Source organism: Sturnus vulgaris, chromosome 24, assembly GCF_052056855.1.
Source record: "Sturnus vulgaris isolate bStuVul1 chromosome 24, bStuVul1.hap1, whole genome shotgun sequence".
NCBI lineage: Eukaryota > Metazoa > Chordata > Aves > Passeriformes > Sturnidae > Sturnus > Sturnus vulgaris.
The window spans coordinates 5,198,295-5,225,888 of record NC_142266.1 but is presented as its reverse complement, the minus strand read 5'-3'; the positions used below and the strand labels follow the sequence as shown (position 1 = coordinate 5,225,888).

The window sequence follows — 27,594 nt, the reverse complement described above, 5'->3', positions numbered from 1 at the left end:
TTTAGGATTATTATTATTATTATTATTATTATTATTATTATTATTATTATTATTAACAAGCTCTGTCACCCACAGGTGACACATCCATCCCCAGGCTGCTGCACACTCCTCGGGGCTCGCTTAGAAATACAATAAAATATACAAAATAAAAAGAAATATAATAAAAATACACAATAAAATCTGCCCTCTCAGCTGCCCTTCCCGTCTGCTGGGTTCATTTTTCCCCCCCATTCTCCTCTGCAGATTCACCCACCAAACTCCCTCCATCCCAACAGGGAATATCTGTGGGATGCAGCAGCAAATGGAGCCCTTGGAGAAGGAGCTGGGAGTTAATTTGTTTTTTGATTTCCCTGGGAAGTCGTTGACACCTGGCTGAGCCCTGGGAGCTGCAGGATGCTCCATGGAACAGCCCAAGAACATTCCCAAGTGCCAGGGGTCGGGACAAACCAGGGGAATCTGCGGCCCTGGTGGAGGGGAAGCTCTTCCCATCACAAATAAAAACTTGATTTCTGCTGGTTCCCAAAAAGAGGCACCCAACCAACTGGAAAAGAATTAAAACCGGGCTTAAAACGAAGCTGAGGGGAAGAAGGTGCATGAAAAACCTCGCAGCTCTCCAGGGGTTCAATCCATCCCGGGCTGCAGCTGCCAAGGCCCATTAATTTGGGAAGGCAAGGCTGCCTTTGAAGAGCCACCTGCCCAAACTTTGGGATATTTTATGTTTGGATGCTCTGCTCATCCTTTTTCCCCACCTCCACCCTTGGTAAAACCCATTATTGGGAACATCCATCTCCCTAATTCCTGGCACGGAGGATGAGCCTGGCTTGGGCTTGGCATTTAGACAATTATTTGGATCACTGCTCTGCCTCCCTCTGTTATTTTCCCTCTGTCTCCCCTCGCTATTTAACGGGCTCAGATCAAGTAATTCCAATGTTCCCATGACGTTATCAAGGCCACGGAGCTGCACAATCCATTCCCTGCTCTCAGCCACGAAGAGAGCAGATTAAAGAGAAAACAAACTGCAAAACATCCTCAGGATTTTTTTTTTTTTTTTTTTTTGGGCTCTCTCTCTCTCTCTACCAGACGCTGAAATATCAGGGGATGCTGTCAAATAATTCTGTCAGCATAAGCACGGTGTAATCTGCCTCAGGAAAATTGAAAATAAATGCATTTGCACCCAGGGAAACGTCTCATGAGCAGGGATGAGGTGTCTCCTCTAAATTTTTAAATCCAAGGAGGTGAATTAGCATTCAGCCAGGACCTCCAGCAGCCCAGCAAGAGAGAGGTGCAGCCACCAGTTCAGAAAATAAAACAACAAAGGACTTGCTGACAAAGGGGAGAGGAGCAGAGCGAGGGAAGAATATAAAATTAACCTTTGCCAGATAAAACAAAGTGACAGATTAAAGAAGAGCTGATAAAAAAAACCAAAAAAAAAACCCTCTAAGAGTCTCCAGTGCAGGGAAGTAAATGAGGATTTTGATTTTCCATAAGATCAGTGAGGAGAAAGGAGAGTTGAGCTGGAGGACCAAGGGCACTGGCCCAAACTGTGGCCAGGAAAAAAATCTCTCCCTGCTGGAATCACATCCCAGAGGGGAATATCCAGCCCAGGAAACCACAAGGGTCATGAACAAGACCGTGGTGGCTGTGAAATGAGGATTTTCTTCATCTTTGGAAACACAGGAGGTTTTTCATCACTTTGGAAGGGTCTTATTATGGAAGGTTTTTCCTCACTGTGGAAGGAGGTTTTTCTTCACTGTGGAAGGTGATTTTTCTTCACTGTGCAAGGAGGTTTTTCCTCACCATGGAAGGAGATTTTTCTTCACTGCAGAAGGAACTTTTTCCTCACTATGGAAGATTTTTCTTCACTGTAGAAGAAGGTTTTTCCTCACTGTGGAAGGAAGTTTTTCTTTACTGTGGAAGGAGGTTTTTCCTTGCCATGGAAGGGTCTTATTATGGAAGGTTTTTCCTCACCGTGGAAGGTTTTTCTTCACCATGGAAGGAGATTTTTCTTCACTGCAGAAGGAGGATTTTCCTCACTGTGTAAGTTTTTCCTCATCATGGAAGGTTTTCCCTCACTATGGAAGGAAGTTTTTCCTTATCATGGAAGGATTTTCCTTATCATGGAAGGATTTTCCTCACCGTGGAAGGAAGTTTTTCCTCACTATGGAAGGTTTTCCCTCACCATGGAAGGTTTTCCCTCACTGTAGAAGGTTTTTCCTCACTGTGGAAGGAGATTTCAGCTCTGGCATCCACGTCAGCCTCCCTGGGATAAACACGGGGATAAAGCAGGAGCTGTTTGACACCACGTCACAGGCAGGGCCGGGCTGTCAGGAGGAAGATGATGGCAGCTGGAAAGGTGGCAGACAGCCCAGCTCCACCTGTCTGGAGCATCCCAGCGAGCCCTGAGCAGCAGGAGTCATTCCCAACATGACAGAGGCCAGCCCTGCTGCCCATCAGCAGCACCGGGCTGGGAGCAGCCCTGGCTGCAATTAATATTAATTACCCTTGTTAAATGCCAGGAGAGGCCATTCCATGATGTGCACAGCACAGGGACGTGGTTACAAAGCTGATGCTGCCCATCATATTTGTCAAGAATTGTTGCATTTGTCAATAATCGTTACTGCTGACCAATTTCTGCAACGGCAATGAGAAAAATCCCTTTATTAAATAGAGAATAAATCACAGAGCGGTGCAATCATGTCATGAATGAGCCAGCACAGGGATTTATTCCAGTTATCACAAGCACAGGATTCTGCCTTGGTTTAGAGCAGTGGAACAATGAAGGAGCAGCTCCTTGGTTCTTCCCGTGGGAGAAGGACGAGGATGTGAGCATGGATCAGGCAGGAGTTCTCAGCAGAAGTTCCTGCAGTTTTCTCTTCTCTTCCTCTTCTCTTCCTCTTCTCTTCTCTTCTCTTCTCTTCTCTTCTCTTCTCTTCTCTTCTCTTCTCTTCTCTTCTCTTCTCTTCTCTTCTCTTCTCTTCTCTTCTCTTCTCTTCTCTTCTCTTCTCTTCTCTTCTCTTCTCTTCTCTTCTCTTCTCTTCTCTTGTTTTATTCTGCCTTCCCCAGACCGTCTCCCTTCTCCTGTTCCTGCCTCCACACATTCCATCCCTGCTGATCCTGCAGGAATATCCAGGGCTGATCCCTAGAAGAGGTCACACCATGGGAGCAGGAAAGGCACCGGGGTCAGGAGCTCAAAAGCAAGCAGGGAATCAGTGGAATAATCGCAGTTTCCATGGAAACAATCCAAAATTCCCGACTTTCCTCTCAGTTTTCAGATCCTCCTCCCACAGACTCTGACCTCTTGCGAGAGAGCAGGGAGACAGGAGTGGATTTTCTGCCTTGCATTTCCTTTTTTTTTTTTTTTTCCCAAGAATCATTCCTCTAGGCAGAACTTGGTGATGGACTGGAAAAGCAGGAGCTCAGCAGGAGCCTGGTTAATGCCCAGAATTCCTGACCTGGGAAGAGCTGACAGTGCTGGAAGCTGCTCCAGCTGGGCAGCAAAGTGCTTCACATTTTGTATTTTCCTCTTTCTGCATCTCTTATTCCAAAGGAGGGGAAAAAAAAAAAAAAATCTGCATCTCACGGTGCCTTTTCCTCCTGGAAACGCTGCAGCACCACAGGGCAAGTGGGAGGCGAGGGAAGGAGTCTGGAGCAAAATTAACTGGGAGGGTTTTGTTATTTCTGAGCAACAAAACCCAGCTCAGTCCGGGGGTAGGACTGCAGGCACGAGGAGAAGAATGAAAACCAATTTGGGAACCAAATCTTGAGGAAAATATCACTGAATTTAAAATAGATGTGCAGGGAAGAGCAGGTTTCACTGCCACCCACTCCAGCAGGAGCAGGGATTGGCTTTGGGAACGAGCTGAAGTTTTTTAAAACTTAACTGGGAGCTGCTGCTCCATACTGGGACAGGGCTGGGCTGGCTCCTGCCAGGGATCCTGCAGCCATCTGCTCCTAGGATGTGCTCCAAGGCTTCTGCACCAGGATCCTCTCCCGAATTCCCAGCATTTCCAACAGAACTCTTCCTCTCCCAGCAGCCTCCCTTGGGAATTTTTGCAGTGGCCACGAGAAGGTTGAAGTTTGTGGCCGTTTTTTGGGTCCAAGAAAAGCTCGTGGTGCTGTTGTTCACCTCTGTGGGGTTTGGCAGCTCCTCCCTCCCCTGCCAATGCTGCAGCCAGCTGGGAGTGTGGAACAGGGCTGTGAGCAGCTCCTAAAATTCCCACACGGACACGGGATCAGGGTCATCCTGCCAGGCTGGAGCTCTGCCCAGGGGAATGAGGAGCATTCCCCCAGGGATTTGCTGCTCCAAACCCCTCGGATCAAAGGCAGGCGAGGATGGGTCCCCAGGGACACCCCAGCCTGGAAGGGATCCAGCTGCTGGAGCTGGGATGTGGTGGGTGCTCCCCCAGGGGCAGGGGGGACACTTCTGGGCAGTCACCACTTCCCTGTGGCAGATTTTTTTTTGTCAGGGATAACTGGAACGTTAATGAACACGTTTATCCCAAATCCATTAAAATATACCCAGCAATGAACACGTTTATCCCCAATCCATGAACTCATTTGTCTGCAATCCATTCAAATATTCCCAGGAACAAACACGTTCATCCCCAACCCAGTTAAACAAACCCAGGAACGAACACTTTTATCCCAAATCCACTCCCACATTCCCAGGAATGAACACATTTGTCCCCAGTCCATTCAAAACCAACCAGGAATGAACAGCAGCCTTATCCCCAAACCCAAACACTCCCAGGAATGAAGAGATTTATCCCAAATCCAATCAAACACTGCCAGGAACGAACACATTAATCCCAAACCCAAACACTCCCAGGAATGAACAGACTGATCCCCAAATGGAATCAAACATTGCCAGAAATGAATACATTTGTTCCCAATCCATTCAAACATTCCCAGGAATGAACAGATTGATCCCAAATCCAATCAAACACTGCCAGGAATGAGCACATTAATCCCAAACCCAAACACTTCCAGAAATGAATGTGATGGTTCCCAAACCAAATCAAACATTCCCAGGAATAAACAGATTTATCCCAAACCCATTCAAACATTGCCAGGAGTGACCACATTAATCCTAAACCCAAACACTTCCAGAAATGAATATGTTTGTTCCCAGTCCATTCAAACATTCCCAGGAATGAAGAGATTTATCCCAAACCCAAACACTCCCAGGAATGAAGAGATTTATCCTAAACTAAATCAAATATTCCCAGGAATGGCCACATTAATCCCAAAATCCAAACACTTCCAGAAATGAATGTGATGGTTCCCAAACCAAATCAAACATTGCCAGGAGTGACCACATTAATCCCAAATCCATTCAAACGTTCCCAGGAACGAACAGATTGATCCTCAAATGAAATCAAACATTGCCAGGAATGACCACAGTAATCCCAAACACTTCCAGAAATGAATGTGATGGTTCCCAATCCATTCAAACATTGCCAGGAATGACCAGATTGATCCCAAACCAAATCAAACACTGCCAGGAATGAGCACATTAATCCCAAATCCAATCAAACATTCCCAGGAATGAACAGATTGATCCCAAATCCAATCAAACATTCCCAGGAATGAAGAGATTTATACCCAAACACCCCCAGGAATGAAGAGATTTATCCTAAACTAAATCAAATATTCCCAGGAATGGACAGATTTATCCTAAACTAAATCAAATATTCCCAGGAATGGACAGATTTATCCCAAACATTCCCAGGAACGTCCACATTAATCCCAAAACTCTGCTGAGCGACGCCAACCAACCCAACCCCGCCGGGGTCAGTGCAGAACCTCCCCCTGCCCAGGATTTTTTTTGGGCACAAATCCCCTCCTTTTACTCCCCAACCAAAAATTCATTTCAAACACGAGGCGGGTCCAGAAAACCTGGATTTTCCAAGTGTGATCCCGACAAACCCAACCTGCACCGGGAATTCTGGCTCTCCCACAACGGGCAGAGGGCACCTGAGCCGAGGCAGGAGAGCTGCCTCTGCTGCCCAGGGTGGTGACAATGACATTTATTGTCATTTATTGTCATTTATTGTCACTCCTGGTGCCACCATCACCCCCACGGATCAGGACGGCGCTGCCTGGCACGGGTCAAGCACCCAGGGAAAACTTCAGGATGAAAATTGGGAAAGGCAGGAGGAGCAGGGAAAGGGAAGGACAAAGATCTTTGTAAGATTCTCCCCCTGCAGAACTCTCCCCCCCCAGGAACACCTTTCTGCTCTTTCTGTCAAATCAACCTCGTGCAGTGAATTTTTGGGAGCCTCCCGCCGCAAATAAAACCTGAAAATGAAAGTTTTTTGTTTGTACAGATATTCCCAGCCTGGATTTGGAGGTTTTGGCAGTTCTGGAATTTTCCTCTCCCTCACCACATCCCCCATCCTCTGTCAGCACAGTGAGAGCTGGAATTATGGAGCTGATTCTCCCTTTATAAACGGAATAATCTCCTCAGCCACGGGAAACTTCAGCTGGAATATTCTATCCCCAAATGAGACCCAGACCTCAGCTGAGGGAACACGAGGGTTTTCCTTCAGGGATATTTATCCAATGCCTGGTTTTGCTGAGAAAAAAGGAACAAACTCTGGAGAAAATCGAGTTCTGGGTGTGGGACTGCCCTGGCCTGGGACTGCCACCAGGTTCCCCAATCCTGGAAATGCCATTTTTCAAACAACAACAGAACTACGGAGCTGATTCAGGCAGTGCAGGATGGGGCAGGAAAGAGAGAAGTTCTTCATCCATCACCCACAGCCAGACACTCAATTTGTACAGGAAGACACACAAATTGTACAGAAATAAACACCCAGAACCCAAATTATACAGAAATAAACACCCAGACACCCAAATTGTACAGGAACAGACAACCAGACACCCAAATTGTACAGAAATAAACACCCAGAACCCAAACTGTACAGGAACAGACAACCAGACACCCAAACTGTACAGAAATAAACATCCAGAACCCAAAAGGAACAGAAATAAATACCCAGACACTCAAATTGAACAGACATAGATACCCAGACACCCAAACTGAACAGAAACATTCAGACACCCACACTGAACAGGAACAGACACACAGACACCCAAGTGGAACAGAAATAAACACCCAGACACTCAAACTGTACAGAAATAAACACCCAGACACCCAAATGGAACAGGAACAGACACTCAGACATTGACATTTTGCAGAAGGAAACACCCAGACACTCATATTTAAGAGGAACACACCCCCAGACACCCCCAAAACAACCAGACTCCCAAATCCCACAGGAAAAAAGCCCAAATCCCACAGGAACAAACCCCAAATCCCACAGGAACAAAGCCCAAATCCCACAGGAACAAACCCCAAATCCCACAGGAAAAAAGCCCAAATTTCACAGGAACAAACCCCAAATCCCACAGGAACAAACCCCAAATCCCACAGGAAAAAAGCCCAAATCCCACAGGAACAAAGCCCAAATCCCACAGGAACAAAGCCCAAATCCCACAGGAACAAACCCCAAATCCCACAGGAACAAACCCCAAATCCCACAGGAACAAACCCCAAATCCCACAGGAAAAAAGCCCAAATTTCACAGGAACAAAGCCCAAATCCCACAGGAACAAACCCCAAATCCCACAGGAACAAACCCTGCACCCCACTCCTGTTCCAAAATCCCTGCTCCCCAATCCCAGCTCCCAAATCTCTGTTCCTAAATCCCAGCTCCCAAACCCCAGCTCCCCAAATCAGGAGTGAAGCTCCAGAGGAGCCTGTGAGATTTTTTTTTTTTTTTCCCCACTGCTTCCATTGCCTCATTGATCCATAAATATCCCAAGAGCCACGGAGAGCAGATCACACTGGAATTATTTTAATTGGGAGATTCCTGCCATGCTTTGCACGGGTGGGGCTTGATTTGATCAATATCAATAATCCTATTTTACCAAAAATCTCCTTTCTATTGTGCCATGACCCAGCTCTGCTGCCCTGAGCACAAACCACAGGTTTTACTCTCACTCCCAACTCTCAGCACGAGCCTCAACCACACCAAGTTGTCCAAAGTCACCCGAAATTCCAGGAAATTAAAAGGAAAAACCAGCACAGGACCAGCCTAACACCCCTCACCTCCCGGACAATCAGGAAAAACTCCAATATTTCCTCAGCAGCACCTCCAGCTGATTTGCTTACAAAGAAAAAAAAAAAAAAAATCAAATTTTTGGAAGGAAGGAAGGGAGGGAGGGAGGGATGGCACCTGGGAAAGGTTGGACTCAGAGGAATTGCTGCCTTTCCCCTGGCATTTCTCTGAGCTTAAATCAGTGTTTGAAAAGAAAGGCTCTGACTTCAAACTGGTTTTCTCTCCCTTTTCCATGACCCAATTCTCTCCCAGCTCCTCATCCAGCTCTGCAGGATCTGATTTTTTTTCCCCCCCCCAACTCCATCCTTCTCACGGGTCAGCTCCTGCCACACCACATTTCCACTGGAATCTCACCCACTTTGCCACCCGCACTTCTAAAAACCAACATTTCTTCTTTCCCCCTCTCCATTCTCCCCTCCCTCCACTGGATTTTTCCTCTCCCGTTTTTTTCCAGGCTCATCCTCGCCCCCCTGCACCACAGACTCTGCTCCAAGGCTCAGATTTTAACAGAGCCAGCCAGGCAGGAGAGGAGATGAGAAGAAGAGTGGGGTTGTCACAGCTGGGGAAAGCAGAGCTCGCGGTGGCAGCGCCCAAACCCTGCCCTGTCCCTGCAGGAAGGTCCTGACAGGGAAATAAAGCAAATTGCCCGATGAATCTACAGAGGACACCGAGGGCATTAAAACCCCCATGGGGACTGTGCAGAAATTCCCATTTCCAGCCCAAAATGTGACCCTGAGTCACCACGGAGAGCAGAACATCCCAACCCTGCTGAGAGCTCGGGCAACAAACACAAAACTGAGCCCCTGGAGAGTGGGGGAGCAGGAGGGAAAACTGAGGGGCCAAAAACTGAACCCAGGCTTAAATCCTGGATTTGGCAGTGTCCCGTCTGTGCCACAGCCACCAAGGATGGATTTTCCTTCAGAGCAGGGCAGGGTGAGCCCAAATCTCCCTCTGCAAACACAATCCAGGTTTAAATCATGGGTTTAGCAGTGTCCTGTCTGTGCCACAGCCACCAAGGACGGATTTTTGGGCAGGGCAGAGCCCAAATCTCCCTCTGCAAACACAATCCAGGTTTAAATCTTGGATCTGTTTGTGCCACAATCACCAAGAATGGATTTTTGGGCAGAGCAGGGAGAACTCAGCACAGCCCAAATCTTCCTCTGCAAAAAAAAAATTCAGATTTAAATCATGGATCTGTCTGTGCCACAACCACCAAGGACTGATTTTTGGGCAGGGCAGAGCCCAAATCTCCCTCTGGAAACAGAACCCAGGTTTAAATCCTGAATTTGGCAGTGTCCTGTCTATGCCACCGCCACCAAGGAGAGATTTTCGGGCAGGGCAGTGCAGGGAGAGCCCAAATCTCTCTCTGGAAACAAAATTTCAGATTTAAATCATGGATCTGTCTGTGTCACAACCACCAAGGATGGATTTTTGGGCAGGGCAGAGCCCAAATCTCCCTCTGGAAACAAAACCCAGGTTTAAATCTTGGATCTGTTTGTGCCACACCCACCAAGGATGGATTTTTGGGCAGGGCAGGGCGAGCTCAGCACAGCCCAAATCTCCCTCTGGAAAAAAAAAAATTCAGATTTAAATCATGGATCTGTCTGTGCCACAACCACCAAGGACTGATTTTTAGGCAGGACAGAGCCCAAATCTCCCTCTGCAAACACAATCCAGGTTTAAATCATGGGTTTAGCAGTGTCCTGTCTATGCCACAACCACCAAGGATGGATTTTTGGGCAGAGCAGAGCAGGACCAGCCCAGCACAGCCCAAATCTCCCTCTGAAAAAAAGAAAAAATTCAGATTTAAATCATGGATCTGTCTGTGCCACAACCACCAAGGACTGATTTTTAGGCAGGACAGAGCCCAAATCTCCCTCTGGAAACAAAACCCAGGTTTAAATCTTGGATTTGGCAGTGTCCTGTCTGTGCCACAGCCACCAAGGAATGATTTTTGGGCAGGGCAGAGCAGGGAGAGCCCAAATCTCCCCCAGCTCATCCCTACCCTGGCCAGCACGAACCCAAACCTGTCCCCAGGCTGCCTGCAGGTGTCACCTGGGCAAGGTGCCACCACCTGTCTGTCCCCTCAGGGGGGACCCGGGGCCTGACTTACACACACACACAGGTTTCTGAGCAGACCACTGGCTGCTCTTTTGGCAGGTGATGCTTTTGTGGCCCTTGAGCTCGAAGGCAGGCTGGCACTCGAAGTGCAGGGTGTCCCCGTGGCGGAACGTGGAGCCCTCCCGGCGGCCAAAGGAAGGGATGCCAGGGTCGCCACAGCTGCCCTGGTCGATCTCTGCAAAAAAAAAAAAAAAAAAAAACAAAAAAAAAAACCAGAGAGTTTGTGGGGAAGGGGTGGGAGGGAGAAAATAGAGGGTTTGGGTGTGGGGAAGGGGTTAGAAGGGAAAAAAACCCCACAGAATTTGGATGTGGGGAAGGGGATGGGAGAGAGAAAATGCAGGATTTGGGTGTGAGGAAGGGGATGGGAGGGAAAAAACAAGAATTTAGATGTGGAGAAGGGGCTGGGAGAGAAAAAATATAGGATTTGGGTGTGGGGAGGGAAAAAATACAGGATTTGGGTGTGGGGAGGGAAAAAATACAGGATTTGGGTGTGGGGAGGGGATGGAAAGGAGAAAATACAGGATTTGGGTGTGAGGAAGGGGTTAGAAGGGAGAATTTGGGTGTAGACAAAGGGCTGGAAGGGAGAACACAAAATTTGGGTATGGGGAAAGGGCTGGGAGAGAGAAAATACAGAATTTGGGTGTGGGGAAGGAGTTGGAAGGGAGAATTTGCTTGTGGGGAAAGGGCTGGAAGGGAGAAAACCCAGAATTTTTTGTGTGGGGAGGGTCTGAGGCCCAGCTGGTGCAGCTCCCATTAGATTTTGGCATCCCAAGCTCAGTTCTCTCCCCCAAACCCCTCCTGACAGCTCCCAGCCTCAAATCCAGGGCTTTGGGGATGAGGAGAGGGAGGTTTGGATTCAATATCAGGATGGAATTGTTCCCTGTGAGGGCTGGGATGGAATTCCCAGATCCTGGAAGTGTCCAGGGCCAGGCTGGGCAGGGCTTGGAGCAGCCTGGGATGGTGGAAATGTCCCTGCTCATGAACTGGGTGATCTTTAATGTCCCTCCCAACCCAAACCAATCCAAGATCCTGTGACAATCTCAGCGGAAATGCAAAAAAAATAATTTAAAAAAAAATAATAAAAAAAAGGAATAAATGAAAAACACAGGGATCCAAAGCTGCTCCTGCTCTGCATCTGCTCCAGGAATTTCTGAATCCAAGCAGGACCAACCCTGAGGCCCCCTGGCACAGGGACACAGAGGGAATTTGTTGGATTTTCCCCCTCCCTACCCCAATCCCAATCCCTGTCCCCACACAGAGTTCATTCCTCTCTCTGTGCATTTTGGACTCCAAATAAACCCCAGGCACAATTTCCTGTTTTCTCCTGCTCCCTCCAATCCCATTTCCCAAGGCACTGGATCACTGTTAGCTCCCAAAAAATCCTTCCTCCACTCCTCCCACATTATTTATCTGCTCCACACTCCTCTCCTCTCCCAATCTCTGTTTTTTATTTGGTTTTTTTTGGGTTTTTTTTTATCCCCATCATCTCTGATCAGTCTCGCTGTCTGTTCCTCCCCGCTTCCAATTTCTTGCACCAAATTGGAAATCTCTTTTATGACACTTCCCTTTACAGAGGCAAATCATGGGAGCTGAGATTTGCATGACTCCCTCTAATATCCCAATTTGGCTGGAATAACAACAAGCACCCTCATTATTATTCTGGCTCCAGGCAACTCCAGATCCAGGTGTATTTTGAGCAGAAGTCACGGAGCCTCTGCTGCATCTCGAGCTGAAAACTCGCTGCTACCTAATGAAGCATCCCCAAAATAATTTAACATAAATTAATATTAAAAGTTTTCAGGTTGAGGGTTTTTTTTTGTTTTGTTTTTTTTTGCCTCTCGGTGAAAGCACTTTGCCAGGGTTTACAGATCTTCCTGCACAGTTCCCAATTCCAACAGTTCAGGAGCTGCACTTGCATATCAGGGATGGGAAATGAAAATTTTTGGGTGGTAAAGCTGCACTGAACTGTTCATTCCTCCCCCTAAAAATTGCACAAGGCCAGAAGTGCCTAGCATGAAATGAAAATTCATGGCAGCTCCAAAACTCCTCCAGCACAAAAATTCCCATTGTGGCAGCCCCAAAACTCCCCCACATACAGATATTAAAAATTCCTGCTCTACTCTGTTGTGGCAGCCCCAAAACTCCACAAATGAATACAAAAGATTCCCATTGTGGCAGCCCCAAAATTGCACACATGGACACAAAAAAAATCCCATCATGGCAGATCCAAAACTCCTCCAACACAAAAATTCCCATTGTGGCAGCCCTAAAATCACACATGGACACAAAAAATTCCCGTGGTGGCAGCCCCAAAACTCCACACATAGACAAAAAAATCCCATCATGGCAGCCCCAAAACTCCACAAATGAAAACAAAAATTCCCAATGTGGCAGTCCCAAAACTCCCCCACATACAGATAGTAAAAATTCCTGCTCTACCCCATTGTGGCAGTCCCAAAACTCCACAAATAGACACAAAAAATTCCCATTGTGGCAACCCCAAAATTCCACAAATGAAAACAAAAAATTCCCATTCTGGCAGCCCCAAAACTCCACAAATGGACACAAAAAATTCCCATTGTGGCAGATCCTAAACTCCACAAATGAACACAAAAATTCCCATTGTGGCAGCCCCAAAACTCCCCCACATACAGATAGTAAAAATTCCTGCTCTACCCCATTGTGGCAGCCCCAAAACTCCACAAATGAATACAAAAGATTCCCATTGTGGCAGCCCCAAAATTGCACACATGGACACAAAAAAAATCCCATCATGGCAGATCCAAAACTCCACAAATGAAAACAAAAATTCCCAATGTGGCAGTCCCAAAACTCCCCCTCATACAGATATTAGAAATTCCTGCTCTACCCCATTGTAGCAGATCCAAAACTCCACAAATGAAAACAAAAAATTCCCATTGTGGCAACCCCAAAATTCCACAAATGAAAACAAAAATTCCCATTGAATCTTCCCCAGAAGGGTCAGAGATGCCAAAACCCCACAGGCAGCCCCAAATATTCCCCTCAGCCTGGGCTGCTGGCTCTGGAGGGGTGGGAACCCCGGGAATTGTGCAGAATTTCCAGAGCTGGAATTCCAAAGGGAACTGGGAATGTGCTGGGGGCATCAGGAGCTCCGAGAGAGGTGAAATCAGAACATTTTGACCTTTGGTTGAGAGAGAATAAAGAAAACACTGAAATGTTTCCTCCCTCCTCACCCTTTCCTGTTTGTGCACGACCTCAGCTCAATTCAGGGAGAAAAAAAAAAAAAAAGGGAATGGGGAAAAAAAAAAAAAAAGGGAGAAAAAATAGGAATTAGAGCTCCCAATTGCATCCCTCTCCTTGTTAGCAGCACAGCCTGCAGGTTTCATCACCTTACACAGGTCGGGAAATGGAATTTATTCAGAAATTCCATTTTCTGACCTGAGAAAAATCCCCTGGTTCCTGCAATTCTTTGTATAAGGAGTAAAATCCGTGAAATATTTAGCAGGGCAGATGCTCAATAAAGAAAAAAAAATAATAATAATAAAAAAATGAGTGATTCAAAAATATCAAAACACGTTACTTCAGTAAAGATTGAAACGTTCCTCCTGATGAATGTTTAAAGTGAAATCATTTCCACATTAGAATAATAAAAGTCAAAACTAAACAAGAACATCCAAACCAAGTGTTTTGACATTATTGAAAGGAAACAAGTTGACACGAATCTTTCACAGCTTCTCCATCAAATATTATTCATAAATTTTGACAAAAAAAAAAAAAAAAAAAAAAGAAAAAGAAATTTTCTGAGGGAAAACAGCAGCAGGAATTTTGCAGAGCTCTTTGTGCTGTTTGGCTGCTGCTGGTTGGGGGGGTGGGAATTTGGGTGAGGAATGAGAGAAAAAAAAATAAAATAAAAAAAACTTTCACAAACCCTGCAGGTTCCCCCAAATTCCCTCCATGGGAATTTCTGCTCTTGCCTTGCTCATTTCTGGGGGGAAAAAAAAAAAAATGAGGATTTTTGGAGCTGCCAGCAAGTGAAACTCAGGTTTCTGGAAAAAAGGGGTGAAGGATTTGTGAGACTGAGGAAATCCCACAAATGTTCATCCCCAGTCAGGAAAAACTCACTAAAATATTTTACCCCAGGATTTTGTACTTAAATGAACTTGGCTTAATTAATTAAAGCTAATGGTGTTGGGTAGGGATTTGGGGGATCCAAGACCAGGGGGGTTTCTGTTGCCATTTATGAAGAATGAATAAAAATGGGATTTATCTCATTCCAGCCCAAAGGTTCTGAGTCCAGGATGGGATTTAAGGCTCCTTCCAACCCAAACCAGTCTGGGATTCCCTGAATCTAAAACACAACGAGGAACTAAAAGGAAAAAAAAAAAATTCATTTTAATTCCTGCTTCTAACCTCCCACCTGAAACCAGCAGAGCAAGGCCTGGCTTTGGTAGGAGCAGCATCACCTTAAACCCAGCCCTGAGCTTTGGGAGCAGGAGCCTGGCAGAGCTGAGCTCAGCTCAAAGCCCTCCTGGGGCTCAGGTTTAGGGCTCCTGGTTTGTGACAAATTCAAAGTTCACATTTAATTTAATGGGAAAGCAGAGCAGGAGGGATGGGAACCCCTCATGACAGACAGAACCAGCGACCTGGGGGGCAGAATGGTGCAAAAAATAGAAATAAAACAATAGGAAATAAAATAATATGAAATAAACATAATAGAAAAGAATAGAAAAGAAAAGAATAGGAAAGAAAAGAATAGGAAAGAAAAGAAAAGAAAAGAAAAGAAAAGAAAAGAAAAGAAAAGAAAAGAAAAGAAAAGAAAAGAAAAGAAAAGAAAAGGAAAGAAAAGAAAAGGAAAGAAAAGAAAAGGAAAGAAAAGGAAAGAAAAGGAAAGAAAAGGAAAGAAAAGGAAAGAAAAGAATAGGAAAGAAAAGAATAGGAAAGAAAAGAATAGGAAAGAAAAGAATAGGAAAGAAAAGAAAAGAATAGGAAAGAAAAGAAAAGAATATGAAAGAATAGAAAAGGAAAGAAAAGAAAAGAAAAGAAAAGAAAAGAAAAGAAAAGAAAAGAAAAGAAAAGAAAAGAAAAGAAAAGAAAAGAAAAGGAAAGAAAAGAAAAGGAAAGAAAAGAAAAGGAAAGAATAGAAAAGAAAAGAAAAGAAAAGAATAGGAAATAAAAGAATAGGAAATAAAAGAATAGGAAATAACAGGAAATAAAATAACAGGAAATAAAATAACAGGAAATAATAGAAAATAATAGAAATAAAATCATAGGAAATAAAAATAATAGGAAATAAAATAATAGGAAATAAAGCCAAATAACAAACCCAGGGCTGGATTTCCACCCGGATAATTGGCAAAAGAACTGCAGGAAGCAGCAGCTTGTCCCAGCAAAGTTTGAAAAATGAAAAACCAAACTCTTATTTCTTCAGCTGATGAGCTGGAGTTTAATTCCAAGCAAAGCCAGAACCTGGCTCAGCACAGCCCTGACAACAAACAGCCTTTCATCATCAGAGCTGAGTCAGCTCCTACCCAATTCCAGCTGAAATCCAAATTAAATCGGTGTGGGAGCGCCCATAAATCCGGTTTTCATTTGAAATTCTCTGTTTTCTGTTCAAACAATGCGACTCTGAATTGAAACGTGGCTTCGTTCTGGGTTTTCTTTTCGTGTTTTAATGGTTCTGTTCTTAGCACAGGAATTTATAAAATTAATTTGCTTTTATGCTGTTGCTTGGAATAAACTCAGTAGAACTGAAATTCAGAAATTCATCAGTAGAAGAAAGAATTTATTTTTTTTTTTTTCCTAGAGATTTCAGTCCACTGATGAGGAATATCCCTCAGAAGAAGAAGGAAATTATGGGAGTCTGGATCTTCTTTAAATCAATCCTAAATTTCTCAGGGAAAATGTGGCCTGGAGGAATCCTTGATTCCAGCTGTTACCATGGGCTGGGAATTCTGAGGGAATGCCCTGATGGGTGTGGAAGGCGTTTTCCCAACCAAATCCCCCAGGATTCAAGGAAAAGAGGGAGAAGAGAAGCCTGGAAGGATTTTTGGAGCCCTCTCCCAAAAATGTTGGCATCTCTCAGCTCTGTGCAGTGCAGAGGAAGGGGAGGATTCTCCAGGGAAGTGGAGCTTAATCCAAATTCCTTCTGCCAAGCACTGGAAATCCCAAAAATTCTGTTTATGATGACAAAAATATCTGTTATTGTGGGACTGGGGATTTGGGAGTGATCCTGGGGAACATCAACGAGCCCCCAGCTGAACTGAGAATTTAATTTTACACCAACAGGGACAGCCAAGGCAACACCTTCCCAATAAATAAATAAATAAAGTGCATTTAGGGGCTGGAAAATGCAGAGCTGAACATTGCCAAGGGACACTTCCAGCAGCTCTCAGGGAGATTTTTTTTTCCCCCTCAAAATTCCCCATCTTGCTGCATTCCCTGAGTTTCTTGGGAAAAAAAAAAAATTCCCAAGATTAAGTTTTATTTGAAACAGCCCAGTTTAAATTTCATCCTGGTTTAAAGCAGCTGACAGCAGTGATCTGCTGGATCCCCCATCCCATCCACTGAAATTCCCAATTTTATTGCAATAAAACATCTGGAATGGCAACAGGGCAGCCCCAACCCAGCCAGATTGGATGGGAAAGGAAGCAGCAAAGCTGCTCTTAAGGAAAAATGATTTTAAAAAATAAAATATAAAATAAAATAAAATATAATAAAATAAAATACAAATAAAATAAAAAATAAAATAAAAAATAAAATATAAAATAAAATAAAATATAAAATAAAAAAAAATAAAATAAAATATAAAATAATAAATAAAATAAAATAAAAATAAAATAAAATAAAAATAAAATAAAATAAAAAATAAAATAAAAAATAAAATATAAAATAAAATATAAAATAAAAAATAAAATAAAATATAAAATAAAATATAAAATAAAATAAAAATAAAATAATATAAAATACAAAATAAAATAAAATAAAAAATAAAATAAAAAATAAAATATAAAATAAAATATAAAATAAAATAAAAAAATAAAATAAAATATAAAATAATAAATAAAATAAAATAAAAATAAAATAAAATAAAGTAAAAATAAAATAAAAAATAAAATAAAATATAAAATAAAATATAAAATAATAAATAAAATAAAAATAAAATAAAATAAAATAAAATTAAAATAAAAGAAACCCTGCAGAGCTTCGATTTATTCAGAGGAGCTCCCTTTTCTCCCCAGCACTCAGCTGGTCCCTGACCCTTTGGGAAAGGGGATTTGGGAGGGAGGAGCCTGGATTTACCTTCGTAGGTGGCTTTGAAGCCCAGCAGGTTGCTGACACTGTCGGTCTGGAACAGGAGCCACATCTGGGGCTGGGTGCTCACAATGAGGTCCGGGACAGTGGTGCCCGTCAGGCTGCAAAAAAAATAAAAAATAAAAATAAAAAACAACAAATCAACAACCTCGAAATGGCCCCAAATTCACCCACCCTCCAAAAAAACACCTCTGCAGGAGCAGGAAAATGCCAAATTAATGAAGAATCGCCCCCAAAAACCGGGAGGTTTTGAAGGCTGCTGGAAATCCTCTTGTGCTGTGTGTTCTACCCCCACACTGAACCCTGGCCCACCAATAATTGCAATAATAATTGCAATAATTACAATTCACTGCCGTCATTGCAACACATCACCCAGCAGCAAAAGGAATCGTTTCCCTGCTCGCTGAGGCAAAAAAAAAATTTAAAAAAAAAATCAAATAAAATTCCCAGCAGCCAAACTGTGCCCTCTGAACTGCCCTGGCAGCACTAACCAACACCACAAAAAAAAAAAAAAAAAAAATTTTCCACCCATTCCCTGCTGCGTTTCTACCCCGAGAGAAGTTTCTACAAGGATCTAAAAAAGAAAAAAAATAAAAATAAAAAAATAAAAAAGCACCTGGCAGACAAAGCAGGAGCCCCAAATGTGCTGAACACCCCCAGAGCCCTGGAGAAAAGCTAAAAATCCCAGCAGGATCCTCTGGGATCCTCCCAGGAGGGCTGAGGAGATTTAGGGGAATCTCACGGATCTCTCCCCATTAACGAGGCTCATTCAGCCTCTGCGATTGATCAGCTCGTTGTGGTTCGACACAGCTTTAGAGCGTTTTTTTTAAAATTTTTATTTTTTAATTTTTTTTTTTTTTTAGAGCTTTATCCCCCACCCACAGGAGCATCTTTTCCTCCTTTCCCTGTGCTTTGGTGTGGGCAGGATGATTATTCCAGCAGCAGGGCTGTTGTGCTGCCTGTGTTTCCTGTTGTGATTATCCTGTTTGTGCTCAGGTATCATCTGCGAGAAATTCCGAAATGGAGCACAAGGGTGGAGAGGGGTGAGAGGCTTTTTCATCTTTTCTGCAGTGTGGAAATAAATCCCAAATTCATCCCCGTGTTCAGCTCTGGGCTGGGCCTGGCCCCAGCTGCAGCAGCAGCACTGGGAAAGCTCCTGGATAAAACTGGAACCAGGACAGGGATGGGGAATTGCAGGAGCAAGGGAAGTGAAGGTGATAAAAGAGAGATAAAAGAGAGATAAAAGAGAGATAAAAGAGAGATAAAAGAGAGATAAAAGAGAGATAAAAGAGAGATAAAAGGAGAGTCGGGAATGTCCAACCTGGAGAAGAAAAGGTTGAGTGGAGACCTCAGAGCAACTCCAGGAGCTGCAGGAGAGGGAATTGGAATTCCAGGACACAGGGAATGGCTCCAAACTGGAAAAGGGGAACTGGGGGGACACTGGGAAATGATTCCTGGCTGTGGGATATTGGGAAGAAATTGGGAAGAGAGAAATTCCTGGCTGTGGGATACTGGGAAGAGATTCCTGTGGGATATTGAGAACAGATTCCTGGCTGTAGGATTTTGGGAAAAGAGAGATTCCTGGCTGTGGGATTTTTGGGGAGAGAGAAATTCCTGGCTGTGGGATTTTGGAAGAGAGAAATTCCTGGCTGTGGGATATTGGGAACAGATTCCTGGCTGTGGGATTTTGGGAACAGATTCCTGGCTGTGGGATATTGGGAACAGATTCCTGGCTGTGGGATTTTGGGAACAGATTCCTGGCTGTGGGGGCAGTGTGGCCCTGGCTCAGGGTGCCCAGAGCAGCTGTGGCTGCCCCTGCATCCCTGGCAGTGTCCAGGGCCAGGCTGGGCAGGGCTGGGAGCAGCTGGGACAGTGGCAATGTCCCTGCCCATGGCACTGGGTGATCTTTAAGGCCCTTCCACCCCAAACCATTCCAGGATTCCGGGACAGCTCCGAGGGCTCCACTCCCCACCCAGTCCCAGCTCCTTTCCAGGGCAGGGGTCCCGGGGAATTGGGACCACCCTGGAATCACAGAGCTCTCCTCCCCATCCCAGGGCTTTCACAGACCCCAGGGACAGGGACACTGCAGCAGCCACTGCTCAGGCTCTCCCTGGAGCCTGGAATGGTTTTCCCTGCAATCCCAATCCCAGCAAAGCTCTCCCAGCCCTGCCTTTGCTCCATGATCTCTCCGACCTGCAGCAGGAATTTTTCTGCTCTCCAAAGGAAGGAGTGGTCTCGTTTTAGTGCCTGTTTTGCATCCCAGAGATGTTCAGGTGTCTCATTGTTGATTCTCAGTTTATTTATTGAAGCAGCAGCCAGGCAGGAATGAGGAACACTCCAAGAGGGAAAAAAAAAAAAAAAAAAAAAACCTCCAGGAAAAGGTGCTTCAAAGCTTTTTACATCCTTTGCTACTCCACTTTTAACAAGCTGGATGATTGATTTGGTTGCTTGTTACATCAAGAAATCAAATTCCTTCAGCAAGTCGGGGAGCTCAGCCTAACAATCTGCTCTGTTCCCATTTTCCAGGGATGGGAATGAGCCTGGAAACAAATGGTTCTTCCCAGCTCAGCCTGGGATGGAATCTGCTGCTCTGCAGCTCCACTCGAGTGCCGTCCTTGATTGCAAAGGCAGCACGGCTGAGCTCCTCAACAGCCGAGGAGAAGTGAAGAGCAGGGAAGAAAATTGGAATTACTGCCTTTGACAGCAGTTCCTGCATTTTGATTTTTTCCAAAGAAACCTCACTTTGTGTTCCAGGTATTATTCCTGATCTCTGAATCCAGCTGGGAGTGGGCAGAAAAGCGATCCATGGACTTTGAAGCACATTAATTAACACCGTGGTCTTCACAACTCTCTCCCGTTTCATTACTTATTAATTAATCCTCATAGATTATTAACCAAAAAAAAAAAAAAAAAAAAATCCCAGGCAGGATTAGCACCAGGAATTTAGTGGAAAGAGCCTGGGAAAAGATTCCAGGCACTGCACCTTCAAATTTGCATCAGCAAAGTGCTGAGGAGACAACAGAGAGAGGGGGAAAAGTAAGGAATTATTAAAAATGATTAAAGTCGAATCCAAGGCAAATCTTTGTAGGTTTTAGGCAAACCAGAAGGGATGGAATGGGAAATGATCCGAGGAATTTCTTCCAAACTGCAGGGATTTGCAGGTTGTGACCAAGCAGCTGTGAAATGTCCTGGGACAGCTGAATTCCAGCTGTGCAAAAAATCAACATTCCAGGCTCCCGACCAAGGATCAACCCCTGCTCATGTCCTGGATAGAAACAAAACCTCGGGGGGGAAAAAAGTGTTTGGGAAAGACAAGGAAATGCTGATATGTGAGAATGGAGTGAGAAAACAAGAGGAAGAAGAAAAAAAAAAAATACAAGGAATTTCTCCATCAGCTGGCAGAGCACAAACAGCTCTGAGAGAGGCCTGGAGGGAAAGCAGAACCATCTGCACATCCCCTGGAATGAAGAAACCTCCACACAACATCACATCTGCAAAGCAGAGGATGCAAAAATCCCAAATCCCAGCCCGGAAGGAGGAGCCTGGCTTCTCCCCAAAACGCTCCCTGGGTGTGAAATGTGGATTTAGAGCCGCTGTCACCGCCCAAAGCGACGGCAGCAGGACACAGACACAAAGGCAGGGAGTCGGGAGCCTCCCCGGATTCTTCAGAGAAAGAGAAAAGTGCAAGAATTAAAATCGAAGCCTTTGCACAGAGTGAGCCACTCACACGTGAGGCAGAGGTGGAAGGTGAGGTTTTAGCGTGAGTCAACAAAAATAAAAGCCGACAAAATAAGTCAGTGAGTAGAATAAAAGTAGAATAAAAGTGGAGTATAAAGAATAAGAAGAATAAAAGTGGAGTATAAAGAATAAAAGTAGAATAAAAGTAGAATAAAAGTAGAATAAAAGTAGAATAAAAGTAGAATAAAAGTAGAATAAAAGTAGAATAAAAGTAGAATAAAAGTAGAATAAAAGTAGAATAAAAGTAGAATAAAAGTAGAATAAAAGTAGAATAAAAGTAGAATAAAAGTAGAATAAAAGTAGAATAAAAGTAGAATAAAAGTAGAATAAAAGTAGAATAAAAGTAGAATAAAAGTAGAATAAAAGTAGAATAAAAGTAGAATAAAAGTAGAATAAAAGTAGAATAAAAGTAGAATAAAAGTAGAATAAAAGTAGAATAAAAGTAGAATAAAAGTAGAATAAAAGTAGAATAAAAGTAGAATAAAAGTAGAATAAAAGTAGAATAAAAGTAAGTAGACTAAAAGTAAGTAGACTAAAAGTAAGTAGACTAAAAGTAGAATAAGTGCAGAATAAGAGTAGAATAAGTGCAGAATAAGTGCAGAATAAGTGTAGAATAAGTGTAGAATAAGTGTAGAATAAGTGTAGAATAAGTGTAGAATAAGTGTAGAATAAGAGTAGAATAAGATAAGTTTTAAGTTCTTTTAGTAAATAAAAGTCATGAATGGCAGAAAAGTTGTACATGTTCTAGTGAAAGTTAAAGAACTTGGTCCTAGATACTGATGTTCCTGTAAAAGCTCCAAAAGCCTCGTTTCAGACATAAAGTTATAGTTAAAAATATTGCTTACATTTTTGAGTTAAAATAAAATAGGCCATGTATGTAGTTTATACATAGCCTAGCCTGCTGAAAAAATTAGAATTCTAATAAATTAAAAAATTATCTGAGTTTATGTCTTAGCTTATTAAAAATTTCTATTAAAAAATGCATTAAAAAAACCCCCAGTGCTTTTTACCATTACTTTTGCTTTACTTTACTTTTGTTCCTGCTCCCTCACCACTCAAAAAAAAAAATAAATAAAATAAAAACTACCCAACTTCACCAACCCTACTAAAACCACCAAAACCAACTTCTGCTTAAAACTCTAAACTAAAACTCAACATCAACTTTACTGTTTCACTTTTACTTCTAAAACTGATATATTTCTACAATAAATAACTTTATAACGACCATTAACGACTTAACTCTTTAAAAAACAAACCAGCCAACAAATAAATACCAAAAACACCCCAAAAGCTCCTGGGTGGAGCAGCAGTGGGAATTTAAGCAGTTAATTAATTAATTAATTAATCAGTGTTTTGTCTCAGGTTTTTTCTGCTTTCACTCAGAGCCAGGATTAAAAAACACAAGAAGGAAATGGATTTTTTTTTTTGGGGGGTTTGGTTGTTTATTAAATCTTATCTAAAGTGCAGAAAGTTCTGCAGCACTTCTAGCCAGTAAAACTGAGTCAAATGGAGATGAATTCAGCCAGATACAAGATAAACAGCCCATAGATAATTAACACCGATATTATTGATACTTTTTAATTAATGACTCAATTCCCATGACCCTCAGTGTGACACTGACCGACCAGAAAATGCCTGAAACCACGAAGGAGAAGGAAAATGAAAACCAAAAAGAGACACCACCCAAACCCCTCTGTCTTGTCTCATTACTCTGTTCTAAAAACCTCAAATTCATTTAAAATTTAAAACCCTTCACCACGTGAAATCACACACTTTTATTTAACTCCACACCCGTGATTTCAACTCCATCACTCAAATTTAGAAGCTCTCTCCAAGGCCTCAGCTCCAAAAAAAGCTCCAAAATCCCAAATTTCTGGGGTTCTTCTCCTTTTGGATCCCAGTTTTTCTCAGCTCCCTGGAGAGCCTCTCCCTGAGGGAGGAGAAAGGAGAATTTGCTGTGCCCAGAAACCCAAAAACCACAGGATGTGTGAGGGTGGTTTTGGGCTCAGCACCATTAATTAGTGGTTTGTCATCAGCCTCATCTGTTTTAGTTTGGAGTCAGGATTATTAAAAAAAGGCAGCTGAGCTAGATTTTCGTGTTTGGGCTTGGATGTTTATTTTATAATAATATTATCAAAATTTACAGGAGGCATAGCAGCACTTTTAGCTCCTTGTTACAAGTGGGGAAATGGCTCCAAGGTGAGGCTGCTTCAAGGCCTTTCAAAGCTAAACAAACCAATAAAAGTTTAACACTTTTATTATTTATTCTTCTGACTCAATAATAGATTCCCATGACCCTTAGAGTGACTTTCAACTGACCAATCTAAAGGTGAAGAAGCAGGAAGAGAAGAAGATGAACAAGAAGAAAAGACACCACCCCAAATTTTCTATCTCATTTCTCAACTACTACCACAAATAAAAACTCCAAATTTAAAACTTATCACCCAGTGAAAACACACACATCTAACCCACTGCACATTTGTGATTTCTAACTCATTATTCAGATTTACTAACTCATTATTTATATTTACTCATTATTTATATTTACTAACTCATTATTTATATTTACTAACTCATTATTTATATTTCCAAGCCTACTCCAAGGTTTCAGCTCCAGAGCAGTTTTGTTTTTTTTTTTTTTTCCAGGGGGTCAGTGCTTGGAAGCACAGAAAGCTCAAAAATTCCAGATTTTTGGGGATCCAACAGATGTAGGGGCAGCTCCTGCATCCCAATATCCAAATATCCCAATATCCCAATATTCCATTATCCCAGTATCCAAACATCCCAGTATCCAAACATCCCAGTATCCCAATATCCAAATAAATATCCCATTATCCATATATCCCAATATCCAAATAAATATCCTAATATCCAAATGTCCCAATAGCTCAATATCCCAATATCCCAATAAATATCCCAATATCCCAATAAATATCCCAATATCCCAATAAATATCCCAATATCCCAATAAATATCCCAATATCCCAATAAATATCCCAATATCCCAATAAATATCCCAATATCCCAATAAATATCCCAATATCCCAATAAATATCCCAATATCTCAATATCCAAATATCCCATTATCCCACTATCCAAATAAATATCCTAATATCCCAATATCCCAATATCCCAATATCCAATATCCCAATATCCCAATATCCCAATATCCCAATAAATATCCTAATATCCAAATATCCCAATATCCCAATATCCAAATATATATCCCGATATCCAAATAAATATCCTAATATCCCAATATATAAATATTCCATTATCCCAATATCCAATTATCCCAATATCCAAATAAATATCCCAATATCCCATTATCCAAATACCCCAATACCCCAATACCCCATTCCCAGGAGCTGTTGTTACTCACACGTAGAGCACGGATTTCTGCTCTCCCACCTGCCCCCCATCCCCCACGGTCAGGGTGTCGTAGCCTCTCTCCAGCTCGAATTCCTCGAAGGTGAGTTTGATCACCTGCCAAAGACCCGGCACAACTCATTAACACAGTTAATTAACACACAATTCATTACCGCAGTTAATTAACACACAATTCATTACCGCCAGCGCTGAACACCGAGCCCTGCCCTGCTCATGGATCCCGGAGCAGCTTCCAAGAGCATCAAAATCTCCGGGAAAAAAAAAAAAATACAAAAAAAACCAAAAGTGATTTTTAAAAATTTTATTTTGGGGTTATTTTGGTGTTTGTTTTTGGGTTTTTTTGTTGTTTTTGTTTTGTTTATTTTTTTTTGTTTGTTTTGTGTTGGTGTTTTGGGGTGGGTTTTTTTGTTCGTTTTTTTTAAATTTCTTTTTTTTTGTTTGTTTTTTGGGGTTGTTTGTTTTTTGTTTATTTTTTGGGGTTTTTTTTATTTTGTTTAAATGTTTTTTTGTTGTTGGTGGTCTTTGGGGTGTTTTTTGGTTTTTTTCCTTTTGTTTTTGGGTTTTTTGTTTGTTTGGGTTTTTTTTGTTTTGTTTAATTTTTTTGTTTTATGTTGGCGTTTTGGGGTTTTTTTGGTTTTGTTTTTTGCTGTTTTGGGGGTCTTTTGTTTGGGGTTTTTGTTGTTTTTTTTTGGTGATTTTTGTGTCTTTTTTTTTGTTGTTGTTGGTTTTTTGTTTTTTATTTTTTAGAGGTGCTTTGAATCACCTCTGCTTTGACTTCACTGATATCAATATTTTCGTGCTGGGATCTCAATGTGCTTTTTCCCACCCCAAAGCTGGAATTCTGCACCTGGACGAGCACGGAGTAAATGCTGAACCTTTTATTTTGTGGCTCAGGAAATTCTCCTGGTTCACGGTCAGAACTGGAGAGAATTTATGGATTTTTGGGAATTTTCTGCAAACACAATCCTCAGCATCACCACATCCCTGTTCCCTGCTTTTTTTTCCTCTCCTTTTTCACCCAAACTTTGGATTTTTTGCATCGTTTAGGAGCAGAACTCCCATGGATGTTCGTGCTCCAAGGCTCTCAGCTGCTCTGGGAATTTCTGCTTTTTCAACTCCAATTTAAGGGGCAGAGTCCTTAACCCAGCCTGGGACAGGCTGAACAAACAGAAAAAGAAAAGATTAATTAAATTAAATTCGAGTTTCACATCCCCCGTCAGCAGAAATCAATCGAGTTTTGTTTCTTGGACTCTTTACCTGACCAGCAAAAATAAAAAACACAAAAACCACTCAAATGCACGAGACCTTTGTAAATACATTCAATTTCCTGACTTTGAACAGATTAAATCACCAAATTTTGGTGGGTTGATGCTTCTTTCAGCTGCTACACACAACACAAAAATCACCAAAATACAAAAAAAAAAGTCACAAATACACAAAATTTAAGGATGAATGCCAAGGGCCACCGAGCTCTGGGGCCACTTTCCACCTCGGTTTGGGGTAAGGAACCAAATCCCAAAATCTTCCTCTTGTCCCTTCTTGCTTTTATAAGCAGCAACTCCTGCAAAACTTGAGCAGGTGTGGATTCCCTGGGGGATAAAAAACCCCAAAATTCAAAGCAAAAGTTAAAAAAAAAAAAAGAAAAATATATTTATATATATAATTTATATATTTCAGGCTGAGCTGTCCTGTGTTTTCATTTCTATAGATGAACACTAAAAAAAAAAATTAAAAAAATTTAAAAAATTAAAAAAAAAAAATTAAATTTAGAGATTTGAACCATTGTGAAAATAGTTTTGTTTTTTTTTTTTCCTCAGAGCCCCAGGATGGTGAACCAGGATCCTGGGTGATGCTTGAGACAACTTTAATTTGTGTTTAACACTCAAAATATTAACCTGTGCTGCAGTCATGTAATGAATGCAGAGAAGAGCTGCAGATCTGCACACACCATTACTCCACCAGCCACTCCAGGAGCTGCATCCTGACCCTAATTAAACAACTAATTACATCCTACACCCTCCAGACTGCAACCTCGTGGCACAAGGTTTGGATGCTGAATATTGTGTTTATTTACCCATTTTCCTGAGTTTTTTTGTTTTTGGTTTTTTTTTTTTTTTTTTTTTTTTTTTTTTTTTCTCTGAAAGCTGGAAATTTAATTAATTTAATTTAATTATTCAATGATTTCTTAAACGGACAGAGAAGCACCAGCACCTCCAAACTTGGAGCTGCTGAAGGGAACAAAAATGGGATGGGACTCCTGATTCCAAAGTGCCACCAAAGTGATTGGAAATTCAGTCACATTCCTCATTTCCCTGCTCCAGAATTTCCCTTTCCATTTGGGATAAATCATCCCCTGGAGGGGCCCTTCTCCCTCCATCAGCTTGGACGTGGATTTTTTTTTGGCTGCAGGTGGGAATAACCCCAGGAGGAGCCTCAACCAGCAACATCCATTATGTCAAAAAGAGCCAGAAATAGCTTTTTATGCAAATTCCCCAATTATCATATGCATTTCTCAGCTCCCCAGTGATTTATTTTCCCACTGTGGTTGGAATTCATTCCCAGGGCACCAGGGCCCAGCTAAAAAAAAAAAAAAAAAAAAAAAAAAAATCTGAATATCCCACACATAGGTTTGATGTCCCCTCCTCTGCACAGGAAAAAATCCCAAATTGTCAATGAGGAGGCCTCAGCCCTACAGTCACAGAATTCCCAGGAAATTTGGATTTTGGGGCTCCGTGGATCTCTGGCTCGAGGTTCTTTGCCAAAGATAGAGCAGAGGATTTGCAAATGAGTCCTAAATTCAGCTCCTGCTTTTCCCAAAGCTCCAAAGACCACTGGAGTCCATAAAAAGATTACAGCGACTTCAGCAGCTCCAGCTCAGGCACATAATGCTCCTCGTATTTTATTTTATAGTATTTTATAGGCATTG

At 42.5% G+C, this 27,594-nt stretch overlaps 1 protein-coding gene across 9 annotated transcripts in view; it reads right to left on the bottom strand.

Moving 5' to 3' along the window:
* The window catches only part of CSMD2 (CUB and Sushi multiple domains 2), a 288,669-nt gene that overhangs the window by 115,356 nt on the left and 145,719 nt on the right, over positions 1-27,594 (bottom strand). For 8 of the 9 annotated variants that reach the window (XR_015808349.1, XR_015808350.1, XR_015808351.1 and 5 more), the window contains exons 12-14: positions 24,661-24,764; positions 17,529-17,641; positions 10,240-10,422 (exon numbers count right to left, since the gene is read on the bottom strand). The exons of the other annotated variant lie outside the window; for it this stretch is intronic. Coding sequence is in view for 4 of the 8 variants with exons in the window: in XM_088178517.1 (XP_088034643.1) it covers positions 10,240-10,422; positions 17,529-17,641; positions 24,661-24,764 (400 nt within the window). In the remaining 4 variants the exon portion in view is untranslated. The remainder of the gene's footprint in view (positions 1-10,239; positions 10,423-17,528; positions 17,642-24,660; positions 24,765-27,594) is intronic. 9 annotated transcript variants of the gene reach the window in all.